At 43.5% G+C, this 21,901-nt stretch overlaps 1 protein-coding gene across 24 annotated transcripts in view; it reads left to right on the top strand.

Moving 5' to 3' along the window:
• The window catches only part of DNM1 (dynamin 1), a 66,080-nt gene that overhangs the window by 14,984 nt on the left and 29,195 nt on the right, over positions 1-21,901 (top strand). For 20 of the 24 annotated variants that reach the window (XR_014855491.1, XR_014855496.1, XR_014855492.1 and 17 more), the window contains exons 2-10: positions 8,628-8,701; positions 9,432-9,581; positions 9,958-10,161; positions 10,677-10,775; positions 11,454-11,614; positions 12,509-12,651; positions 12,730-12,865; positions 14,028-14,095; positions 15,104-15,242. Coding sequence is in view for 16 of the 24 variants with exons in the window: in XM_085077114.1 (XP_084933240.1) it covers positions 8,628-8,701; positions 9,432-9,581; positions 9,958-10,161; positions 10,677-10,775; positions 11,454-11,614; positions 12,509-12,651; positions 12,730-12,865; positions 14,028-14,095; positions 15,104-15,242 (1,174 nt within the window). In the remaining 8 variants the exon portion in view is untranslated. Of the gene's footprint in view, positions 1-8,627; positions 8,702-9,431; positions 9,582-9,957; positions 10,162-10,676; positions 10,776-11,453; positions 11,615-12,508; positions 12,652-12,729; positions 12,866-14,027; positions 14,096-15,103; positions 15,243-18,440; positions 18,580-21,901 lie in introns of all 24 variants that reach the window. The other 4 variants (XM_085077112.1, XM_085077126.1, XM_085077116.1 and 1 more) reach the window with 1 other exon arrangement.

The following is a 21,901-nucleotide window of genomic DNA, read 5'->3' on the forward strand; positions in this document are numbered from 1 at the left end:
TAAACAATAGCAAAACTTATCCCACTTCTTCCAGCAACCTGCACAGAGGCATGGGCAGGAGAGGAGCTGAAATGCAGAGAAAGGTGATGTGGAAAGAATGAATGAGAGAGGCACCAACTGCCATGGATGGCTCCTGGGAACCAGTCTGTGCAGTCAGAGATAAGCCAGAAAAGCAGAATTTAATGCACTTGCAGAGGGGTGGGGGAGAGAGCTGTTTCCAAGTGAGCATTGATGTAAAAATTGCTGTGTGCTTTCCTTCTGGCTTTAGCAGTGTTAAGGAAGATGCTGCAGGCAGAAGTCTGAACACAGCTACTGCAGCTGAAGTATCAGTAATGTGAGAGAACCTTGCCTGTAGTGTCCCCTCTCTCATTGTCTGAGTCCCCTCAGTCCACACTTGGTTAAAAAAACATGTGAGTGGAAAAAACACATTTTTGATTAACACTTTTTGATGTTCAAGGCATGTGGGTCCTCCCAGAGACACAACACATGAATATGACAATGCCTTCCAGTAACAAAAATCTTTGTCCTGTTCTGTAGGAAAGATCTGGGCACTACCAAAAATTACCCAGACAACAGTACTGGACACTGTCACTTCTGTAGGTCAGCAGCCAATAATTGTGTTGTGTCCCAAGGTGAGGAGACAAGCTGATGTTAAAATGGCTGAGATGGGTGCTTGAAATTTAACTTCTGTCCCTCCATGGCACATCGTTTATTCCAAATGTCAGTGAAACAAACCTCGCCATTATGCCTGACCACAAGGAACTGGATTTGACTCGCCAAACTCACTGTGTAGGCTTTTAAACAGCCAGGCATGCAGCTTTCTATGGAGGTGGATTCTCTTGGAAGGGGGCAGTCTCCTGAAAGGTTTCTTGTCTTTTCAGCAGAGCCGGTGGTGTGGGGTCATTATGTTTTTTGAAATGTGTTTTGCAAGAAATGTATGTTTCTGATGTGGCTTTATTGAGTTTGTATGTTAGCTCTGTAAATACGCTGCATTTTTCTTACTTTGAATAAAGTGAGAGCACAGTGCGTGAAAAAGATGCAGAAGAGCTCCAGAACAGGGCAATCCTGGTCAGTGGTAAAAGAGACACAGGAAACACAGCAAAGACAATTCTTGTGGTGGGAATCATGTCAGTTCTGGAGCAGGATGTGGTGTGAACATGTATTACAACCTATTGCTACACTTAATTGCTTACACTGAATTAGCATAGTTGCTGTCCTTTCATGTTTGAAGATCACAGTGCCTCAGTCTGCACAAAACCTCAGGCAGAACATCCCTCACTTGCTGGGCGCTGTGCTGGTATGAGGTACAATTCTGCACAACGGAATAGAACAGCTCAAGGGTGATAAGGAGAAAGTGCCAACTTTCTCCTAGAAAGTAACAAGGAGTTACTTCCTAGTTAATTCTCTATCTTCTCTGACTCGTGTTTGTAAATTATCCAGTATTATGTTATAAATGTGTCCAGTTTATACTGGCACTTGTGTTTTGCCCTGCCAGGGCAGCACCTGTGAATTTTCTAGGATGGTTTCTGGGAACTCACCTTAAGCACAGCAAACTCCCATGCTTGAGAGGCTGCTTGGCCCTTTTGCTTACTGACTTGGGGAGCTGTACTGGGGAGGAGTGGCCAGGTGTTGGAGAGGCTGTTAGAGGGCCAGAATTATTTAACAAAGCAACTGTAAGTGTTCCAAGCCAGCACAATGGTGTTAACCTCCCTCTGCACTATTGTAAATAGGAACTTAAGGTACAAGGCAATCCTGACATGTATATTATGATGACACTCATGAACTATTGCCTGTCTTTATTTTTCACAATTGTTTTCTTGAATAATGAATCATTGTGTACAGTAATATTGCCAGTATACTGGAAAATTGTGTACTTACAATAGATCTTTATTTCTATATGTATCCATTGTGTAACCAGTACCAATTGCATCCTAAGAAGTTACAGTATACTGAGTGCTTATGGAATTGTTCTTGTTCACTGTGGGTCAGGACTAGGCACACTTGTGCTGTGGAGATTGGCTGATAAATAACACACATCCTCTGGCTTAAAGTTATCTAAAGGTGCTAAACTTAATGGAAAAAAACATGGCTTAACTTAGGAACAAGACTTACCATATGATTATGAGTCTGTATGACTGGTGTCCGAGTTCACATGATGCAGCATGAAAAGAATATGAAAGCTAAAGGCAGAGAAAAACAGAATAGCAGGTTGATGGGTTTCTTCATAATACACCTGTTTTTAATGCTTATTCTTCCTTTTGACTTGTCTAGCTTTTTTTTTTCTTGCTTTTTTTTTTTCTTTCTCCCTTAAAAAGCACTTTGGCTCAAGCAAGAGGAGAGCTCACAGAGCCAACCAAGTTAGCAGGAAAGTCTGAATCTGCATTGCAGCCCTCTTGGCAACCATCTAGGTGGTAGAGGAAAGAACAAATTTGTCCTTGTTCTTGCCCCACACCTGAGTTACGGAATTGCTTACGAATGTACTTGCATGTCACTTAAAGGAACAGACCAGGAAGGTGCTCCAAGGGCAGTTCCTGCATCAGAATTGTTCCTTCTAGTAGAACCAGATAATGTCTCTTCTGAAGGAACACCAGGAGTTAGTGACCAAGAAGTACAAAGCTCCTGCGATTTCTGAAGTGTTTGTTTTAGGAGTCAACATGATTAACAGTAAATATTTTTAGTGGGTGGTTAATGTACCCCATAGGTGTCAGCCTGTGTGTTAAGGATTCATTTTGATGTGCTGAAGTAAGAAATGTTTGAAAACACAAGTGTTGTGCTGTGAGATGAAATGCTGTTCAGAGAAATGCAAGCTGTCCATAGAATGCAGCTTGTATGAAGATGTGAATGCTGCTAAATGGTGCAGTGATCAGAAAAATGGTATGTCAAAGATACCAATATCCCTAGATTGGCTTGGGGTTCTTGTAAAGCACTGTGTCATTATGAGCAAGGGAGGAACTCTTGATCTGGATTGTGTGAGAATGATGGATGATCAATTATAAGCCTTGACAGATGAAAATGGTTTGAAGCTTAAGCAGGAGCAGGTCTGAACTGTGTAACCAGACAGTAAAATCCATAGGGACAGAACTGTATTTCTTGTGGTATATTGGCACAGTGCTTTGTGCAGTGCATTTTTTATTAAATCGCTGTCCCTGGGCACCATCAGAACACAGGAAATTACAAATACTCGAATTAAAATACAAACAGCTGTGTGAAATTATGGAGGCTGTGTGAATTTTAATTTTCTGAAACTAATATAATCCAAACTGGGGATTAATTGCATCCCTTAATACCCTGTTTGTCTATAGATGTTTAATAAGAAATCAAATTGAAATTAAATGATCAGATGCTGGTGTTCCCTTCTGTTCTTTGCAACTACTTTTATGTCTTCTTAAACTTCTGTTTTGGCTCTTTAATTGAGGCTTTACCTTCTCTAGTGCATTCTAATTCAAGAATCTCAAAGGACTGGTGAACAGTTGACTGTAAGTATGCTGTGTTATTTTGTCTAGACTATGCCTAGATTTGTATTTCAGAGCCCTCTGCAATCAGCTTTCCAAGCCTTCCAGCTTCTCTGGAGGAAGGGGAAGCAAGCATTTGGTTTATCTTCCATGTAGAACAAGAGATGGTACCATGGACTTTGTTCAGTTTTGACTACTGAGGAGTTCTGTTTCAACTTCAGTGAAGACTAAAATCATGCATGAAAAAGCTTTGACTCAAAGTCTTTTCAGAAATATAGATTACCAATGGACGGAGAAGGTGCAAAATTTGAATTTGGTGGAAAGAGGGAATAAATGGTGCTCATATTTGCAGTGGAAGTGTATCTATGGAGAAGCACTTGCAGTCTGAGCCAACACGTGGGGATGCTATTAGTATGTTCCTGCCCTTCCCTGTTAGGAAGTTGTGATTATCACTTCTGATATCATGGCTACAGGGCCATAGAGAGGTTTGCAAATGCCAGATTGCTGGAATGAAGCAGCACTGTGAATGTTATGGGAACCTCTAAGCCTTAGAGCATTATACTAAAGCAGTGAGCTGACACTTCTGGCAAAGCATGAAGGGACAGACTGGCTCATGCAATCACTTGTCTTGGGCTTATCAGGATTGAGAGCATTTATTCCAGCAAAGCTGGTGGACCAGGCACAACATGCCCCTAACAATCACTGAGATGCTCTAAGATTTGCACCTCCTCCAGAGATCTCAGTATCTCATTTGAGAGGAAAACATCAGATCAAGTGTTTGACCAAAGGACTAAACAAGTATTCTTCAGTCTAGCAAACTGTGTGTGTGGACACAAATGTGCTACTACTGCAGCAAACTAGCTCATCTAAGTATCTTTTAACGGAGAGTCACACTTTCTTCAGTGTAGCAACAGTGAATAAACACAAGAAACATGTCTGAAAGTTCCAATGTGTGCCTCTTCAGGTAATCCCAAGCTTTCCATATGGGTGTCTGTCCTATTTTTTTTTATTGCATCTATCTTTCCTTCCCTTGCCATAAACATATGTTGAATTATACCAGCAGTTTGTCAGTCTCCTTTGTTTTATTAATAGTCTGGGCTAAGTGTCTTTGGTCAATGATTCCTTTAACTTTTCGTTCTCTGTACTGTGCAAGTCATTAAATGAACTCTAAAACTTGTTTATAGAGCAAATGTGGGGTTTTTGTCACTAATAGCCACTAAAACATTTTTGTTCTGTGGGATTCCAAGTTACCTAATGCATGAAGGCTTTTTCTATGTAGTGTCTGGCTTTAATTAAAAACTCCAAACAAACAAACCAACAAAACAATTAAGGAAACCCCAATTCCCAGTACCCTGATTATAAATGTATTGTTGCATGACATCAAGATTGCTCTAATGTGTTTCCAAGGTGTTTGGATTTTGTTTCAGTTTTGCTCTACAGTAACTGCTAGATTGGTTCCCATTCCTTCAATATTTTTTTATTACTGCATTACTAATGCAGCTTTCAGCCCAAATCTGCACTCTCATGCAGCTCTGCATACGAAAATAGAAATAAGACTGGGAGGGATGATGTGATTGGGCTTGCCCTGAGGTATCTAGTCAAGAACATGTGTAAGCACTTCAAAACTGAGCAATGCAAAATATAACAATAAATGCCTTTCCAGGTCACTTCCCTGCCTGAACTCTTTCAGTCTGAGACCTGTTGGGATTTGTATCCTTGGTTCTTTTTGTTGTCTTGGTTTAGAAGAGAACATCTATCACCGATGAGACCAAGAATTTACCTACCTCAATAACCTCTCTCTGACAGTTCTTAATAAAAGATGAGTGTGAAATACGTAGAAATAAGTCTTCCAATAAGTGATGTTTTGAGAAATGTAGTTGATCTGAGCCTAGTTTTCCAACTCTGATAAAATGCTTGGAATTGCATTGATAGAACCTCAGCATCTTGATTCAGAATTTTGAGTCAGTAGCTAAGAAAGCTACAAGCAGATTAAGTATTTATATTCCCTGAATACAGCTCCGTCTGTTTTAGCTGCTATTTTGTGTGTTTTCTAGATGAAGCCTACCCTGAAGGAGTGGCACGGTATTTTATTCCTGCTTTAAAGCACAGGAAACCAAATATCATGTGGTTCTGTGTGTTACAAACAAAGCAACATAAAAGAGATTTCCAGTTCTTAAGGAAAAAAGTGAAGGAGGAAAACAGGGAGTTGGTGCCCTGAACCTTAGTAACAAATTTCAGGCACAGTTGTGTGTAGTGGTGTATGTAATGATGCTCTGATGTCATGCTAGAGGCTCCCTTATCTCAGCACTCCAAGCCTTATAACTTGCTGTCTCTAAACACTTATTCCATCTTTTTTTTTCCTCCCCCAGCCTTGCTACCATACATCTCCCTTGCTGGAAATGCATAAGCCAGTTTAACCCCTCTGCTCTTGCCTGCCCAGGTCACCTGGTGGTTTTCACCTGGTGTGCTGCTCCCCTGACTCCAACTTGGTGTCGTCACTTTGGGCTGCTCTTTCTGGAGCGGTAGCTCTGTGTGTGTAGCTCTTCCTTCAGGCTCTGCAGTGAGCTCAGACTGTGCTGGGCATGTTGTCTGTGTCACACATGCTCTCTGGTTGTAGTTTATTTACAGCAGCAGTTTGTGCCCCCTGCAAGAGGGCAGGCAGGGCTCTGTACTCCGCCTGCTCCTCGGCACCCAGCCAGCTCCCTGTGGAATTTACTAATCCCTACTTTTTAGTTTCTATGATTTGAAAGGCTTAGCTGGAGCAGGAGGAGGAAGGAGTTTTTCCAACAGACTGTAGAGAGAAAGAAAGTAAAGAAGAATAGGAAATAACATGGATACAATGGGATGATACTGCATCAGTTGTAGGGTTTTTTTAATAAAGTTTTTTGGCTGTAGCTCCTGATGGGAATCAAGTGTAGAGAAGACTTAAAAGTTGAACTGCATGTACCTCCCAATAGCTTGTGGGTAAGAACACACATTCATTTTCTGATATTAGGGATCAGATTTGCATGTATTTTCATTCAGAAATAGAGCATCACTGAAGATTGTTGGTTTAGGTGACAAAATTTGGCTTATGGATTTGTTGTTTTGTCCTCTAGAGGATTTGGTGTTTTTTCCTTGGAATAGCCTGGGAGCTGCTTGAGTTAACACAGTAAATTGAATCTTTTTTTATTCACGCTGGATCTTAGTGTCACAGGTTTTCTGTCTACCTTTGTCTTGAGATTTTTTTCTTAGTAGCTGTGATAAGGACAGTGAAAAAATCAGGATTTTAACCAAAGCAGGAAGATTCAGAAAAACATAGTCCAGCATGAATAGGATCTTGCTTCCTATTGATTTCATGCTTATAAATGCAAGTGGTCCTTCTTCTACAGTAAAGCAGGATTTGATACTGCAAGTTGGAAACCAATAACTAGAGGACTGTCTTGTGTGCTGGAAAGGGATCTGTAGTAATAGGATTCCTTTTTCTAAGATACAAGTTCAAAATAAGTCAGTGGAGCTCAAGTGGATTTGTTATGCTGAAAACTGATGCAAGGATAGGACTTTTCTAGATATTGACCACAGACATCTATAGGCATGGAGCTGAGACAGCAGAAAACTGTTAGAATGATGCAGTGCCTCAAAGATTCCAGAGTTAATCCCACTGGAATGGCAAAACTAGAGCTGTATTATTTGAAAAACAAATGAAGGGCAATCCCCAGTTAACTCTTTATACTTCTGGAAAGTCTAAAATAATGAGAATAAGTTTCAGTCTAATTTTAACTGGTAGAGTTGTACCAGAGGTTCCATTACTCCAGACTTAGTAATTAACAGGTGATATTTTTATTTGAGGTATTAGAGGACGTGGGGTGCCTCCTTAGACTCATTTCACTTGAACCAACTCTCCAGTTTTTGATATTATCAAGTTATTCTGACATCCCCACAGATGGAGAATTACTTTTATAGCTGAGGAAAGGAAAATACAGAGACGTAGAGTAACTTCCATAGTGTTACATATGAGACGAGTGGCCAAACCAGAAGCTGAGACAGAGCTGCTCAAGGTCTTGTCTGGTATGTTGAAAGAGAAACTGATTTCTCATCTTCATGGACTTTGTCAGTGTTAAGTTCATGCAGGGCTAAGAGGAAGACCTCAAAGTGGAGAGCCCTGGATTTCTCATTCAGCAGAGTCAATAGTTACTCCTGAATTAGCAAAATTATTCCTTGCAACAGCTATGAAGGGAAGGAGGATTGTCTGCCAAAACCCCAGCAGTGTAGGCAGGATTCTTTTAACAGAGAAAACTATATTCATGCTGTAGGAAACATATTTTGAAGTGATGCTTCTCCAAGTAGGCAAGGAAGCAATTGATTATATTTTCAGAACTACTCAGTGGCTCTTGAAGAGCCACAAGAACAGCCAAATACTAGAAAACCAGGCCACAAACAAGCAAGGTCATCAGCAGATACTGTGAGCATGCCTAGCTTTGGATTAGGAAAAAGGAAAAGCAAAGGAGAACTGGTGGGCTGTGGCTGCTAAGTCAGCATTTGGAGAAGGTTAGTGAAAGGCTGCTTTTCCTTGAAATTACTTGAAGTACACAAAAATACAGGATTCTTGTGAATATAGAAGGAAACTTCTGCTTTTGCCTTGGCAATACTGATATCTGGAGTAGTTATAGCCAGGAGAGACCCTGGCTGGAGACAAACCTTTGGCTGCTGGTTATTTTCTCAGTTGTATCACATGGTGTTTACATGCTGGGACAGTGTGGTATCTTCTCAAGCCCCAAGTGGAGGGTGTGAGTGAATTTGTGTAATTGTTTTTGTCAAAAGGAGGCATGCTAGTTTTTGGGCTCTGCTTCAACTTCTCTTTTCTTTCTGATGAAAGAGATTATTTTTTTCCAAAGTACAGACAGCTGTGTTAAATGGGCTTGTTAGTTAACTTGGAACTTCAGCTGAAGGAGCTGTACAGTCATACACATGATTAGAGGGACTGTTCTGTCCCTCTAATCTTCAGAACAACTTCTTGGCCATCTCAAGGAGAAGCACTTTGTGTTTAGTGCCTTACACTTTTTTGTGCCTTGAAGTTTTTTGGGCTTATGGCTGGGACTCCCTCTTAGAATCCATATACGCTTATAGAAGCAGAAAAGCTTTGAAAAGGGAAGGAAACAATCACTCACTCATCCAAAACTTCCTGTTTCATTTCAGGGACTTTCTGCCGCGTGGATCTGGCATTGTCACCAGGCGCCCACTGGTTCTGCAGTTGGTAAATGCCAGCACAGGTATGTGAGCTGCCTTCCCTGTGTATCCAGCTGGATTGCTCTCTTAGGAAGGTCTTATTTGATCAGTGGCACTGAATGAATGTTTCAAGGTACTCTTCCTCTGCTTGATAGATCAAGTTCACCTGACAAGAATTTTATGTACAGTAAGAAGACAATTTGACTTTTATAAGGTTTTAAAATTGGAACAGAGGGTTCTTGGACTGGTTAACCTGTTCAAGGACTGACACAAAAAGTCTCAACCACAAGCCAATTCAAAACTATGTCAAGAGATGATTTGGAATCTGTTCTCATATGTAGTGAGACTGTTATTTACACCCAACACTTTAATATGGAGCTACCCTGAGTCCTCCTGGGTACCCAGGTACCTCCCAGTGTAGCTTTGGAAGTCATAGCTGCTGCGGGGAGGTGCATGCAAAGTTTGGTGAGTATCAACAGGGAAGGTCCTGGGTTATTACTTGACTGAAGACAAGTGAGGATGCCACCTCTGCTGAGACAGAAGCTGTGTTGTGAAGGTGTTTGGCTTAGCTGAATTATCTCAGATGTTGACCACACAAACCTGACTGCATAACTTCTGTTCCAACCTGCAAGCTCTAGTGGGAAAGGCCCTTGCCAGACTTCATCCCTTCAGTTGTGTTTTGTTGTGTTGTGCTTCAGGACGTGGTGCTTTCATCACACTTTTGAGTGTTTGGTTTTGGTGACTATTTCTGACTCTTTGCTTCTATTTAAATAGAATATGGCGAGTTCCTACACTGCAAAGGAAAGAAATTCACTGATTTTGAGGAGGTCCGTTTGGAGATTGAGGCTGAAACGGATCGTGTTACTGGCTCAAACAAAGGGATTTCCCCTGTGCCCATCAATCTCCGAGTCTACTCTCCCCATGGTGAGTCCCAATGCAGTGGGACCAACTCTTCTGGCTCTCCAGTCCATTGTGAACTGAAAACAAAGTACTGTTGTCCCTTCCCTTTCAGTGTAATGTACGTGGAAGGACTTTGAGGGCACAGTTTTCCTGACCAGTGTGAAAACAAGTGATTTAAAGGGAAGGGATGATGAGATCATTGACAATCACAGTAGTAACAGCTAGTTATTACTAAGCAGTAACAAGAAGGGAATAGAAAACTTTGTGTTCTTTTGTGTGTGTGTGTGTGTCTCTTATCTCTGTGAAATATTGGAGTCACTTAAACTACAGGTGGTACTTAAAGACTAGAACACTCCTACCTTAAGAATCCCTTGTGCTAACTCCTGTCTCCTGTGTCTAGTCCTGAACCTGACCTTGGTGGATCTGCCGGGTATGACAAAAGTCCCTGTGGGGGATCAGCCCCCTGATATCGAGTTCCAGATCCGAGACATGCTCATGCAGTTTGTCACCAAAGAGAATTGCCTCATCCTGGCAGTATCCCCAGCCAACTCTGATTTGGCCAATTCTGATGCCCTGAAGATTGCAAAGGAGGTGGATCCTCAAGGTAAGTGTCTCTTAATTTAACCTGGCATTAGTAAACAGTGGCCTGATTTTCCTGTGGTTGTGATTAGCCCAGTAGCTGTGGGCTTCTGTCTGTTGTCTTGGGATGTATCTTCAACAAACATTCTTCTGAGAGGTATTAGTCAGTGTTAACTGCTAACTAGTTGCTGTAGTAGAAATTTCATTATTCCCCTTTTCTTCATTTGTCTGAGCCCCATTTCTGGAGAGTTGAAGGATTTCCTTTCCTTTAATCACCTGCATTTGGCCTAGGGAGAACTAGGAAAATATGCACTAAAATCTTTTTCTGCTATGGCATAGCTTGTGCATTCAGCAGGATACAACTGAGAGCTGAGCTTGATTTTTGTTTGTCTTGCTCCTGTGGTCTCTTGTGCATGATGAGAGCTGTAATGTTTGAGTTTAAGGCCCTTGAGTAGCCAAGTTGGGCAATCTTTGTGAACAGAGGAAAATGTTACATGAGTTGTTTGCTTGACCAAATATGTTTGTGGGTTTTTTCCATAGGCCAACGCACCATTGGGGTCATCACTAAGCTGGATCTAATGGATGAAGGAACTGATGCACGAGATGTATTAGAAAACAAATTGCTTCCCCTCCGTAGGGGTATGTTTCCTCATGCTTTGTCCATGATCTCCTTCCTCTGTTTTCCCTGTGTGAGGTGTCCTGGCCTCATCCTCTTTCTCCAGTGTTTCCCCTTCCTATAACATCTCTTGTGGTTAAGCCATCTCTGTTTCAAGCTAGAACTGAGAAAGGTTGGGTGACAGGGCTCAGTCATGCTGTTAATAGAAGCTTTATAGGTATTTATACCTTGATATGTATTCCTAGCAGAAACAGCCTTATGCTCTTATCTTTGCTTTCTCTTTCCTTCTTTCAATAAGGCAAGCTGGGAAAGGTGTCTAAAACACCCCCCCTCACTGCCACAGTGAAGAGATTAAATAATCTGGGGCGGTGATACTTCCTGTGGCCATAGCAAAACTACCTGTGCTAAGGATTCTTGAGAGAGTCTGAAATAAACGAGACTTTGTAAACGTGCTTTGTGTTTGGGAAACAGTAATAAATAAGTTAATTCTCTGTTCTGTGCTCACTTTTGTCCTGCATACCAAACTATCAGAACCTGGGCCATTCAAGGAATTTCTAATTTTAAACTCCTCAAATTGCCCCTAATAATGTATTACCATTAGAATCCCCCTTTTGAAGTACTGCTGACTGAGTAACTTCCTTCTCAGTCTGGGTCTCTTCTGCATCCTTGCAACCATCTGATGTCTAACCCCACTCTCACAGGTTACATTGGTGTGGTCAACAGAAGTCAGAAGGACATAGATGGCAAGAAGGATATTCAGGCAGCTCTGGCTGCAGAGAGAAAGTTTTTTCTCTCCCACCCGGCCTACAGACACATGGCTGATCGCATGGGAACCCCCTTCCTGCAGAAAGTACTGAACCAGGTACTGTCCACAGTCAAGAACTGCTGCCCACGGTGTCACTGGCTGTGAAACACACTGAGGCTGATAAGGGAGCCTGCACACCAAAGGCAGAGCACTGATTTATCCTTTCACTTTCAAAATCAGCTGATTTCAAAATAGCTGATTTGTGGCATATACACTGTCAGAATGCAAGGTCTTTCTGGTGAAGTTAAAAGATACCTTATAATTCTAGTGATCTCTGTACCTAACAGTAATTATGTGATACTGATAGTCATTTCCCATCTATTGAGGCTGTCTTATCTCTGTTTCTCATACAGCAGCAATTTACTGCTGCTTCCCTTTCTGTTCCCTTGAAATAATCTCTGAAGTGAAGAGTCTCTTTCCTTTTTCTCCTTATTCAAATAGGAGAATCATCTTTAAACTGGAGTTTTCCACAGCTGTGCTTTGTGGATACCCTCTTACTGGAGCCTCATCAGTGATTCTGGCTCCTTCCACCTTGCCTTTTTACCCATTTTTTTCCAAAAGGGGTTTACCACCACACTGGGTGTCAGTGTTGTGCTAACCTGAAGGCAAAATAGCCTTTACCCTCGTGTAAATAGCAAATGCTAATACTTGTATGTGAAGTTTATTCTTGGGTTTGAGTCAGCAGGTTTGTGTGGAGGGTAGTTTTGCACCAGACTAGAAAGTAAACTGAAGGTCAGGAGTAAAGGGGGGACAATAGGCAGGAGCTGGGGAGGGCAAATACCTTCAGCTCATAACTGGTATCTATCCTGGGATAGACATTTTGTTAGGACCACACAGAACAATTGAACACAGAGAGGAGTTTTCATCTGTATTTTGTAGTATGGAGACAGCAAACTCTTCCCAGTAGCTACCTTGAGGTTTATTGTCATCTTAAACCTTGTTCTTGTGCAGCAATTGACCAACCACATCCGTGACACACTGCCGGGGCTGCGGAACAAGCTCCAGAGCCAGCTCCTCTCCATTGAGAAGGAGGTGGAGGAGTACAAGAACTTTCGCCCTGATGACCCTGCTCGCAAGACCAAAGCTCTGCTTCAGTAAGTGGCCTCAGTGTCCCTCCCTGGAAGAGACTGCTTGGCCATGAGTTCTATGTCACGCTCCTGGTTTTCTTTCAGGATGGTCCAGCAGTTTGCTGTGGACTTTGAGAAACGCATTGAAGGCTCTGGAGACCAAATTGACACCTATGAGCTGTCAGGAGGAGCTCGGATCAACCGCATCTTCCATGAGCGTTTCCCCTTTGAACTGGTGAAGGTACTGCTTCCCCGTGTTGCTGAGATACTTTTTGTTGCCTATTGTCTGTTACTACTTCTGTCTGTCTCCTTACTCCTCTTCCTATCTTTCATCATCTGACTTCCTCTTCAGCTACTTTGTTTCATGTTTTTCCCTTTCAGCACCTTTTTTCGCTTGTTTGTCTCCTTTATTGGGACCTTCCCATAGTGCTGACCTTTCCCTCTGTCCCTGTTCTTGCGGCAGAACTTAACTTTCTCTGAGCTAAATGACAGTATTTCATTGGCTTAATTCCTAAATGCTAAATTAAGCATGCAAAATCACTTTAACACAACCAATGGTAAATCAATGCCTGAATGCCCTCACAGGTATATCAAAGCTACTATGACTGAATTTCATAAGGAAGGAGTGGTGCTGAAACTTGTACTTCCTTGATCCTGAGCATCAGACTAGATCTAAAACTGCCTTAATAGATACCTAAGAAGCTGGAAAAAGAACTGTAGTTATACCTAGGATTACTTCCATCTGTCCTCTATCAATGGCCTGGAGGTGGGAACAGTGTAAAAAACTGTTCGCCTGTATTAGCAGTGGGATTTTTAGTCATAGATAGATTTCTTGGATGGTGAAGTCCACTAGATCAGGAGGGGTACTGAAAATCTCTTTTTTTAATGTCAATTGGAACAAACTTGAGAGCCAGATCTTTCTGCTTCAGTATATTTTGCATTCTGCGTCCTTTTTTTTCACATTTGAATAAGATGAGGCCTTTCTAGTGAAATAAATAGCCTGCCTTGTGTTAGATTTACAATTCACACAAAATGTATGATCCATTTGTGGTGTTCACTGAAAAGGCAGCTGCCAAGATCTCATGCTAAACATTGTGAGGCAAACCAGTTTGCTTTAGAAAGCCATCTAACACTTCAGTCCTAGTGCTTTATCTCAGTGAACCTCCTTAAGAGCAGCTGGGGCATCTCTAGATGTGGGCCCTTAACTATTCATGTGTGTTCAGGGTGTCCTGCTTTGGCCACAGCACTTTAATGGCTGGACTCTGTATCCAGCACTTGGGCTAATATCTCATGTGTCACATGGTAGTGCTGGCATGGGACCTCTTCTCTGCAAAGTCTGCTACTGTGTCGTGCTGTGCAAATCAGCCTCAGAAAGTTTCTGATGGAATTCTCCCTTGGTGCAGATGGAGTTTGATGAGAAGGAGCTGCGGCGGGAGATCAGCTACGCCATCAAGAACATCCACGGTATCAGGCACGTATCACTAGGCAGAGCTCTGGCTGAAAAGCCTTGTAAATACTTCTAGACCTTCCAAATGGAGTTGAAGACTTCTGAGGTACGGTAGGTCAGCCAAAGGGAGGGATAACCTCTGGCTTGAATCTGGGAGTAGGGACAATTCTCCAAGTCAGTTTGCTTTCTTTTCCCACGTGACAGTCACAGAAGCCTAAAAGGTAAAAGCCTGGGTGACTTAATGTCTTTTCCATCCTCCTTGGGTCTTTACATATTAAAGGGTAGGAAGAGGGATGCAAGCCCAAGCTACTCCTTTGTTAGTTAAAACTAAAATGTTGATTTCCACATTAATCAGCAGTTCATTGTTCGATAAAAATGTTGGTTCAGAGACCCCCCTCCCCTGGAGATCTGAGGGAGCACTGGTGTGCCCATCCCCAGGGTCTCACTGGCCCCACACAGTTAGCAAACAGGTTTGCGTTCCCCTCAGTGAAGGTGAGTTGTCAGAAAGTTCAGCCATGAGACCCTGAGTTGTGCTCTTCCCGGGGAGGTGCCTGCTGGAACCCTTCCTGCACACAGGGATCTGAACAAACAATGACCTAGATTTATATTCATTCCTTTCTCTTGCTCAGTCACCAGGTGAGCTTGATAAAAGGTATCAAACATGTCAGTGCCCTAACTGTTAAACTCTTCCAGAGCACAGGCTTCATACCCTGCACAAATGTGAGGTCAAATACACTGTGGAGGGGTCAGCCCCTGCCACCCTGAGGCTGAGGTGAAATGGTGACCTGGCCATGGCTGTCCAGCTAAGATATATTTTGCCCTCAGCACCTCCTTTCTGGGAAGTGCCAAGCATCCCTCACTTTTCATGGACTCCAGTCTGGGCTTGTCCAGGGGACATGACACTTCCCAGCCCAAATGTCCTGGGTTTTGGTGATGGCAGTGCCTGCTCCAAGATGTGTGTGTAACGCTGTGAAATTCTCCTTGCCCCTTCTCCCCCTCCTGCCTTGTCTTGTCCCCACCCTGGGTGTTTAGAACCGGTCTCTTCACACCCGACATGGCCTTTGAGACCATTGTGAAAAAGCAGGTGAAGAAGATTAAAGAGCCTTGCCTGAAATGCGTGGACATGGTCATTTCGGAGTTAATCAATACTGTTAGACAGTGCACCAAGAAGGTAACCAGAGGCAGCATGGAGTTGGCACCTTCCACCTGCTCGCTGGCTGCGGCGCAGCATCGTGACCTGGGCAGGGACTTGCCTGCAGCCACACTTGGTGTTTTCACCACCTCCTCAGCATGACTAGACCTGAGCAAAGCCAGCCTGGAGCGATCCAGCCAGCAAGCCAAACAGGAAGGAAGCACTGTGGGATGTGGGTTATAGTCCTGCTCCCTGAATCTTTTAGAGCTGAAGCGTGCTGGAGATATCCTGGCCACCCCTTTGTCTATAGCATGACTCCTGGTTCCTTTGAAACCCAAGGGTATTTCCCTATGGCTACATTTGTCTTTAAATTTATTATCTGGGTTTATTTTCCAAGCCAGAAACTGGGATTTAAATGTTGTGCTCTCCGTTTTTGTAGAAGTGAGAGGGTTAATCCCAGACTAGCCCTTGGGGGATGTATGGAGCTGAAATTTAGAGCTACAGCACTTACAGTTGTGGGCTGTATCTTAAGGAAATGTTCCTGTGGTGTTTGGCTTGGTTTCTGGCTGGTTTGGTCCATATCCTGATCTGGAATAGCAGCACATGGCTGAGAAGAAGCAAGTTAGAAATGTTCATCAGCCTCTAGAGTCCATCTGCTCTGCCTCTCTCAAGAGAGAGGACATCAGTCTTTGCCCTTTGGGATCCATCCTGGTATTTGTTGGGGTCAAGGGAGGGAACCTACCTTGATTCTGCCCTTTGGATGTGGCAGCTTTTCTTTTTGAGGTTGGGGTTAAAATAGAGCAAGATAAGATGACTTGTGCTGTTCTTCTCAGCCATGACTTGCTGCTTCAGGCAGGGCTGGGTGCTGGTGAAAAGGCACCTCAGTTAGGAGTAGGTGGGCACTGGAGACTGGAATCACCACTGGCTATTCAGGTGTGGGTAAATGGGCACTGCAGGAGGTGTCTACAGAGTCTGACCCCCTCTCTGCAAGGGTGGGGACAGGTGCCCTAGTGGTGACACTTGCCATCCCTTGCACAAATGCCTGGTCCTTAGGGCCAAGAGCCTCTGCAGAAGGGCTCAGGCATGCAGGCACATGCTTTGCCCCCCAGGACAGACTGGGAGAGCAAAGTGGATGCAGTGAGAAGTTGCTCAGGTTTCTAGAGTGCTGGAGGAGCTTCCTTTTTCTGTCCTGCTGTCCTCTCTTGGGGTGTGTGACTGTGGGAAGCACCCAGAAAATTGCCATTAGAGCCTGTCGACAGGTAAGCACAGGCCCTCGGGCTGCCAAGTATCCAGAGTCACCTGCTAACTGGATCAGAAGGGCCCTCCTTTTTCATGCCCTCTGAAGCTTCTTTTGATTTATTCTCCATCCATCAGTTGCTATTTGAAACCTCCCACTGATTGTTTTTCATTGCATCCTTTCCTTCATTTTGTATTTCTTATTTCATTGTTTCTTTTTCTTTCTTCTTTTTACTGAAAATTTTAGAATAAACCATCTGTTCTGAAGGCAGCAGTTCCTCAAGTGATCAGGTGGTGGGTACAGCAGGGTGGGAGGCATGGGAGAAGAGACCACATGGATGGAGGGGAAATGTCACAGATTCAGGAATAAAGGATTCCATTTCAACTTGGATCCTACTGCTAAGGTGTTTGTGGTTGACTCCAGTTCTAGTTTCTCTGTGTGTGCTCTAGTAGCCCTGGTTACAGTTTTGTACTGAAGAAACAAAATACTGTCATTCAGGTGATACTCAGGTACTGTAAGGGACTAATTTTTTTTAAAAATTAGACTTCCCCTGAAGTCTGGTGGGGGAAATAGCATAACTTGAGCTTAGCTGGGCAACTGGATTAGTAGGAAACCTCTGCTGAGTCAGAGGATGTGAACTGGAAATGCTCTTGCTTTGCTCAAAAGGGGCATTGTTGGCACCTTAAGAGAGACCTGTGGGTGAATCCAAATCTTCTAACATATTCCAGCTCTTTGCTGCTTAAAAAGCAGAGTGGTTGCACATCCCATAATACGTGTTGAAGTGTGTTTTAATACTGGTGTTGCTTGGGGACTTGCAGGTGTTATCCACAGAGATGTGAAAGATGAGGTGAAGGGGTAAATACCCGATTTACATGAAGTGGTGGTTATTTATAGCCATCCCAGGGTTTATTGTTAGCTGCAGGCACCCCAGGTGTGGTTATAAACTGCAGCTTTTGAAAGGCAATATCCCTTTCCCATGCCAAGGGGATGTTATTCCCTAGAAACACTGGCAAAGCTGTAATGGCCAATGGTAAGACAAGTAACACAGATTGTGTAATAAAGAGGATCCTGGTAGAAACTCTGAAGTGTTAAAAGAAGTGCTGAAAAACTCTGGGTGCAGTAGTCTTGACTTGGATTGATCTTGGTTATATTTTAGTAACTTTAGTTTCTGTGGACGTTTTGTTCTTCCTGAGTGGAGCCATTGAGAACACAGACCACATAATATCAGTGGAAAGTAATAGTTCCTTATAAATCACAGCAGGCCTGTGTTGGCTCTGATGCTGCAGGTATAATGGATGCTTTGTATAGCTCTGGATGTCCTGTAGCACCTTTGCATTTTCCTAAAAACTGGGTACGTCTGTTCTTACTGAGGAAGTTGATGTTGCAGGGAAGGTGGGTGAGATGAAATATGTTTTGTAAGTGGAGTGGTTTGCCCAAATCCCTGAAACTGAGAGACATTAGTTCTGCCAAAACAAAATGCAAGTGACAGACATCTCCAAGATCTTAGTCTGGCTCCTGTTCAGGCTTCCTGCAACTGGAATAAGGAAAACTTGAAGGGTAAATAACTGTGGTGGGAAGGAGAGAGAAATAAGATGAGAAATGGTAAACCTCTAGGAAGAGGAGCAGTGGCTCACTGGCTTGTCTTGAAATCCAAAGAAGCTTTCCTTCAGGAAGTGATCACTTGATCCCTGGGGGCTCCATCCATCCATCTTGCTCTTGACAGCTCACCATTTCACTGGCCCAGCTGCTCCTACCTCATTCCCCTTTTGACACTTCCATTTGCCTGTAGACTCTCCTGATACTTGGCAGTGCACAGGCCCCATAGCAATGCTCACCTGGTTCAGTAAGCTAATGGAATGAACCAAAATCTCACTTCTCATTTTGCCTTGTGTTTTCTCTCTTCTCCCTTCTCCTTCCTTCTTTCTTCCTCCTTCCTGCTCTTTCTCTGCTTTGCTTTCTTCTTCCTCGTTGCTTCCTCCCACCCTTCCCCTGCCATACAGAACGGGTCTCTTCACGCCTGACCTCGCTTTTGAAGCCATAGTGAAAAAGCAGGTGCAGAAGTTGAAGGAGCCAAGTCTGAAGTGTGTGGATATGGTAGTGAGTGAGCTCACATCCACCATCAGAAAGTGTAGCGAAAAGGTAAAGAAACAAAACATCAAAGAAAGGTCAATGCCCACCCCCTTCCCACATACTTCCATGCTGTTTCTCCACACACATGCACACACCCACCAGGAACTCCAGCAAATCTAGAGAGAAAATGGATATAAAGATGGATCTAAAGGAGAGCAGCAACCTGGAGGTACAAGAGCAGTTTAAAGGCAGGCCAATGGAAGTGGGTGACAAGATTGGCTCTTTAGCTGAGCAGTGAGCTGAGACCCAGTGGGTTACTCTGGCATAACCGTTTTCTCTGTCTGGCTTGGTCTGGATCAAACCCTTTGCAAGACCAGTTTGCTGTGCTACTGCCTGAACATTTAGAACTTCTTACTTTTTGTTTCTGGGATCCCCTTAGATCCAGGTACCCTAGAAAAAGATAAAAAGCCAGAAAAATACCTCCCACCCCCACAGCATGAGTGGTCTACAATGCATATTGAGCAGTAGCATCCACAAAACAGCAGCTGATTAAAATTTTGAGGCGCAAGATTTGTTCTGCAAGAGACATTCAGAGTTCCAAAAGGCTTTGAGAAAAGCTTTTCCAGGCATTACACCCTCTGCATCATTCTCCTGCTGATTTTTCACTCCATGGACTATGCTCAATGGGAAGTAGTGTGATGCTTTTCCTTGCCTGCTGTGAACCGCAGGAGGTGAAGCCTGAGGGCAGCAGCAGGTGGAGAGTGACAGGGAAGGTGTCAAATACTTCTTGGAGGCTGGGGCAGGAGTGGTTTTGATTCCCAGGCTGGTTCCCTCCAGGAGAGGGCACCACATGCCTCCTTTAAAAAAAAGGCAGATGTGGCAATTGGTGTTAAACTTACCAGTGAGAGGCCAGAGATGTGTGGCACAACAGTGTGTTATGGAAACTGAGTTGGAAAGGGCTGTTTCATGGGCTATTTTAGGACTTGGAAATTACAGTTTCCTTCTTCCAGGGTTACAGCCAGACTCACCAGCATATTGGTGAGCCCTAAATTGGGAAGGAAGAGAAGATAAGAATTGATACGAGTTCAGAGTGAGGGCAAAAGATGAGTTATAAGGTCTGGCTCACTTAGGAATGCAGAGCTCATTGCCACCTCTGTAAGGACACATCTTTGACATGCCCCAAGCTCTGCCCAGTCTTATGTCTTGAGGAGTCCTGCTGTTGCCAGATTGTGGGGGCTAATGTGTGAGGCAGAGTAACTCCTTCCCAGCCTGTTTGTAATGTGGATTTTTTATTTTGATGGGTGTGATTGCTTGCACTGTGTTCTGCATCTGGCTGGTGATGTCTGCTCTGGGTGGGGAGAGAGAAGGATGGTGATGAAAACCCCAAGGGTGTTTAATTCCAGTTTCTCTATCAGACCATGTCATTAGAGTGGCTGGATAGCCACTTTCTCTGTGGTGTTATAATCCATTATGTGATGGAGGACCCTGTGAGGATATTCCAAGGTGATGCAACGTGGGTAATCCTGTAAGGAAGGTGATAGTGACAATGTAGGAGACTATTGGCTGTGGGTAAAGCCAGGGAGGCAGATGTTAGAGATGTAAAATAACTGCCTGAATGAAAACATGTAGCAATAGTACTGGAGGATAAAAGGAAGACTTTAGTAATGCTCAAAACCAACTGTCTGTGTGTAGTGAGAAGGTTAACCTTGCCTGTACCTCCCTCTGAAAGAGTAGAAAGAAAGAAAAGGCCACTTAAGGATTGCAGCTGGACTGAGATGGGTTCTGATGGCATAAGGTAGTAACAGCACAGGGACATTAGTTAATTTGCAATATTTATTTTGCATGTTATAGCTCTAACTGCTTGACATGGACAAGAGCATGTGCTATTAGGGGAAGCATCTGGAAAAGGCTACTTTAGGACTGATGCTAATTGTAAGGTAATACCCAGCCTGCCGTGTTGTGGACTGATGCTGCCTTTCAGATGACAAAAACCTTTAAACTCACCAGAAGTCCTGCAAGGCTTCTGGAAAGGAAGGCTGCTTGGGCTAACACCTCTTGAATTAGCTTAACAGTCCTGTAGCCTTGGTTTGTTGCTGTCCTGAACTGTTGTGTGTAACTGTTTATGTTCTCTCACAATTATTTCGTTTCACCCTAGATGGTGAAGAAATCATTGTATGTGCAGTTGATAAAGCTGTATAGATTGAATATTTATGAGACTATCAAAGAACACAGAAGGTGGCAAACCCATCTGTGTTCACAGAAGTACAGTTTTCCTGTATGAAAAGTTGACTATTTCTTGACTATTAGACAAAGCTGAGGGCTGAAGAGGATGGCAATTAACAGCTGTCCTGTGACTGGCCTGATTCTGAGCTTCTTGCTGTTGGATAGTAGCTCCAAAAGCAACAGAAAGCTGGTGTAAGCATGCAAGCCCTTACATTTAGGAGGATGATGTTCTAGCTAGTGTTTTTCCAAAAGCAGGAGCCTTCTGTGCCAGACTGCACTGCAGCATCTCACAAGTGCAGGAAAGTCTTGCAAGTCAGCAACCCTTCAGCTGAAGGTTGATCTCTGGTGTGCTGGCAAGGACTCCTAGAATGTGGAAAGAGGGGAACTAAGCAACATTGGGACAAATTTGTTTTCAAAGAGGGCTGTAAGCTTGTGTTTTGATTAAACAGGAAAATGATGCTAAAACAGGATCGGAACCCCACTTAGCTGGGACACGATCACAGGCTGACAGACTTTACCCCTCGAAGGGTCGCCTGCTCTCCTGTCTTTCAGAGTCATGGCATTTCTGGGTGCTGTTTGTCCTGCTGGTGATAACTCCTTGCCCCTCTATACCCTGTTGCATGTTCCTTGGTGGTGTGACATCCTGTGGCTTGTTTATCCTCTTTCCTTGCCCCCCTGTGCTGCTCCTGTGCATGCTTGGGGTCAGAAGCTCCTGCATGGGGACCAATGCTGCCAATTTATTTTTGCACATGAATGTTGCTGGACAACCTGGGTTCTGAATAAACCACAACTTGTTTTGCAATTTGTGTGCATTTGTACTGGTTGGGACAGGGATGATGGGGGGAGGTTTGATGTGGCTTTTGTTTGACTGTGTTTGTTGTTTGGTTTTTTTTTTAATTTGAAAAAAGAAGCTGAGACTTGCTTAAAAGGTTTTCCAACTTCCTGTTTTTCTGTTTGACATAACTTGCCCATCTATCCTTTGCCAACCCCCCAAAGGAAACAGGAAGCTTTCCCTGACTGTCTCTGAAGCAACCAGCTGCCTGAACCAAAAGATCATGGAGAACATGCAGTTTGTGCTTTCAGGACGAGGTGGTACTGGGGAACACAACTCCACTTGTTTTTTCCTGCCTCTGTGGCCTTCAAAAACAAACCACACATTTAAAAATAG

The sequence above is a fragment of the Lichenostomus cassidix genome, chromosome 17 (genome assembly GCF_008360975.1).
Source record: "Lichenostomus cassidix isolate B80296 chromosome 17, HeHo_3.0, whole genome shotgun sequence".
Taxonomy (NCBI): domain Eukaryota; kingdom Metazoa; phylum Chordata; class Aves; order Passeriformes; family Meliphagidae; genus Lichenostomus; species Lichenostomus cassidix.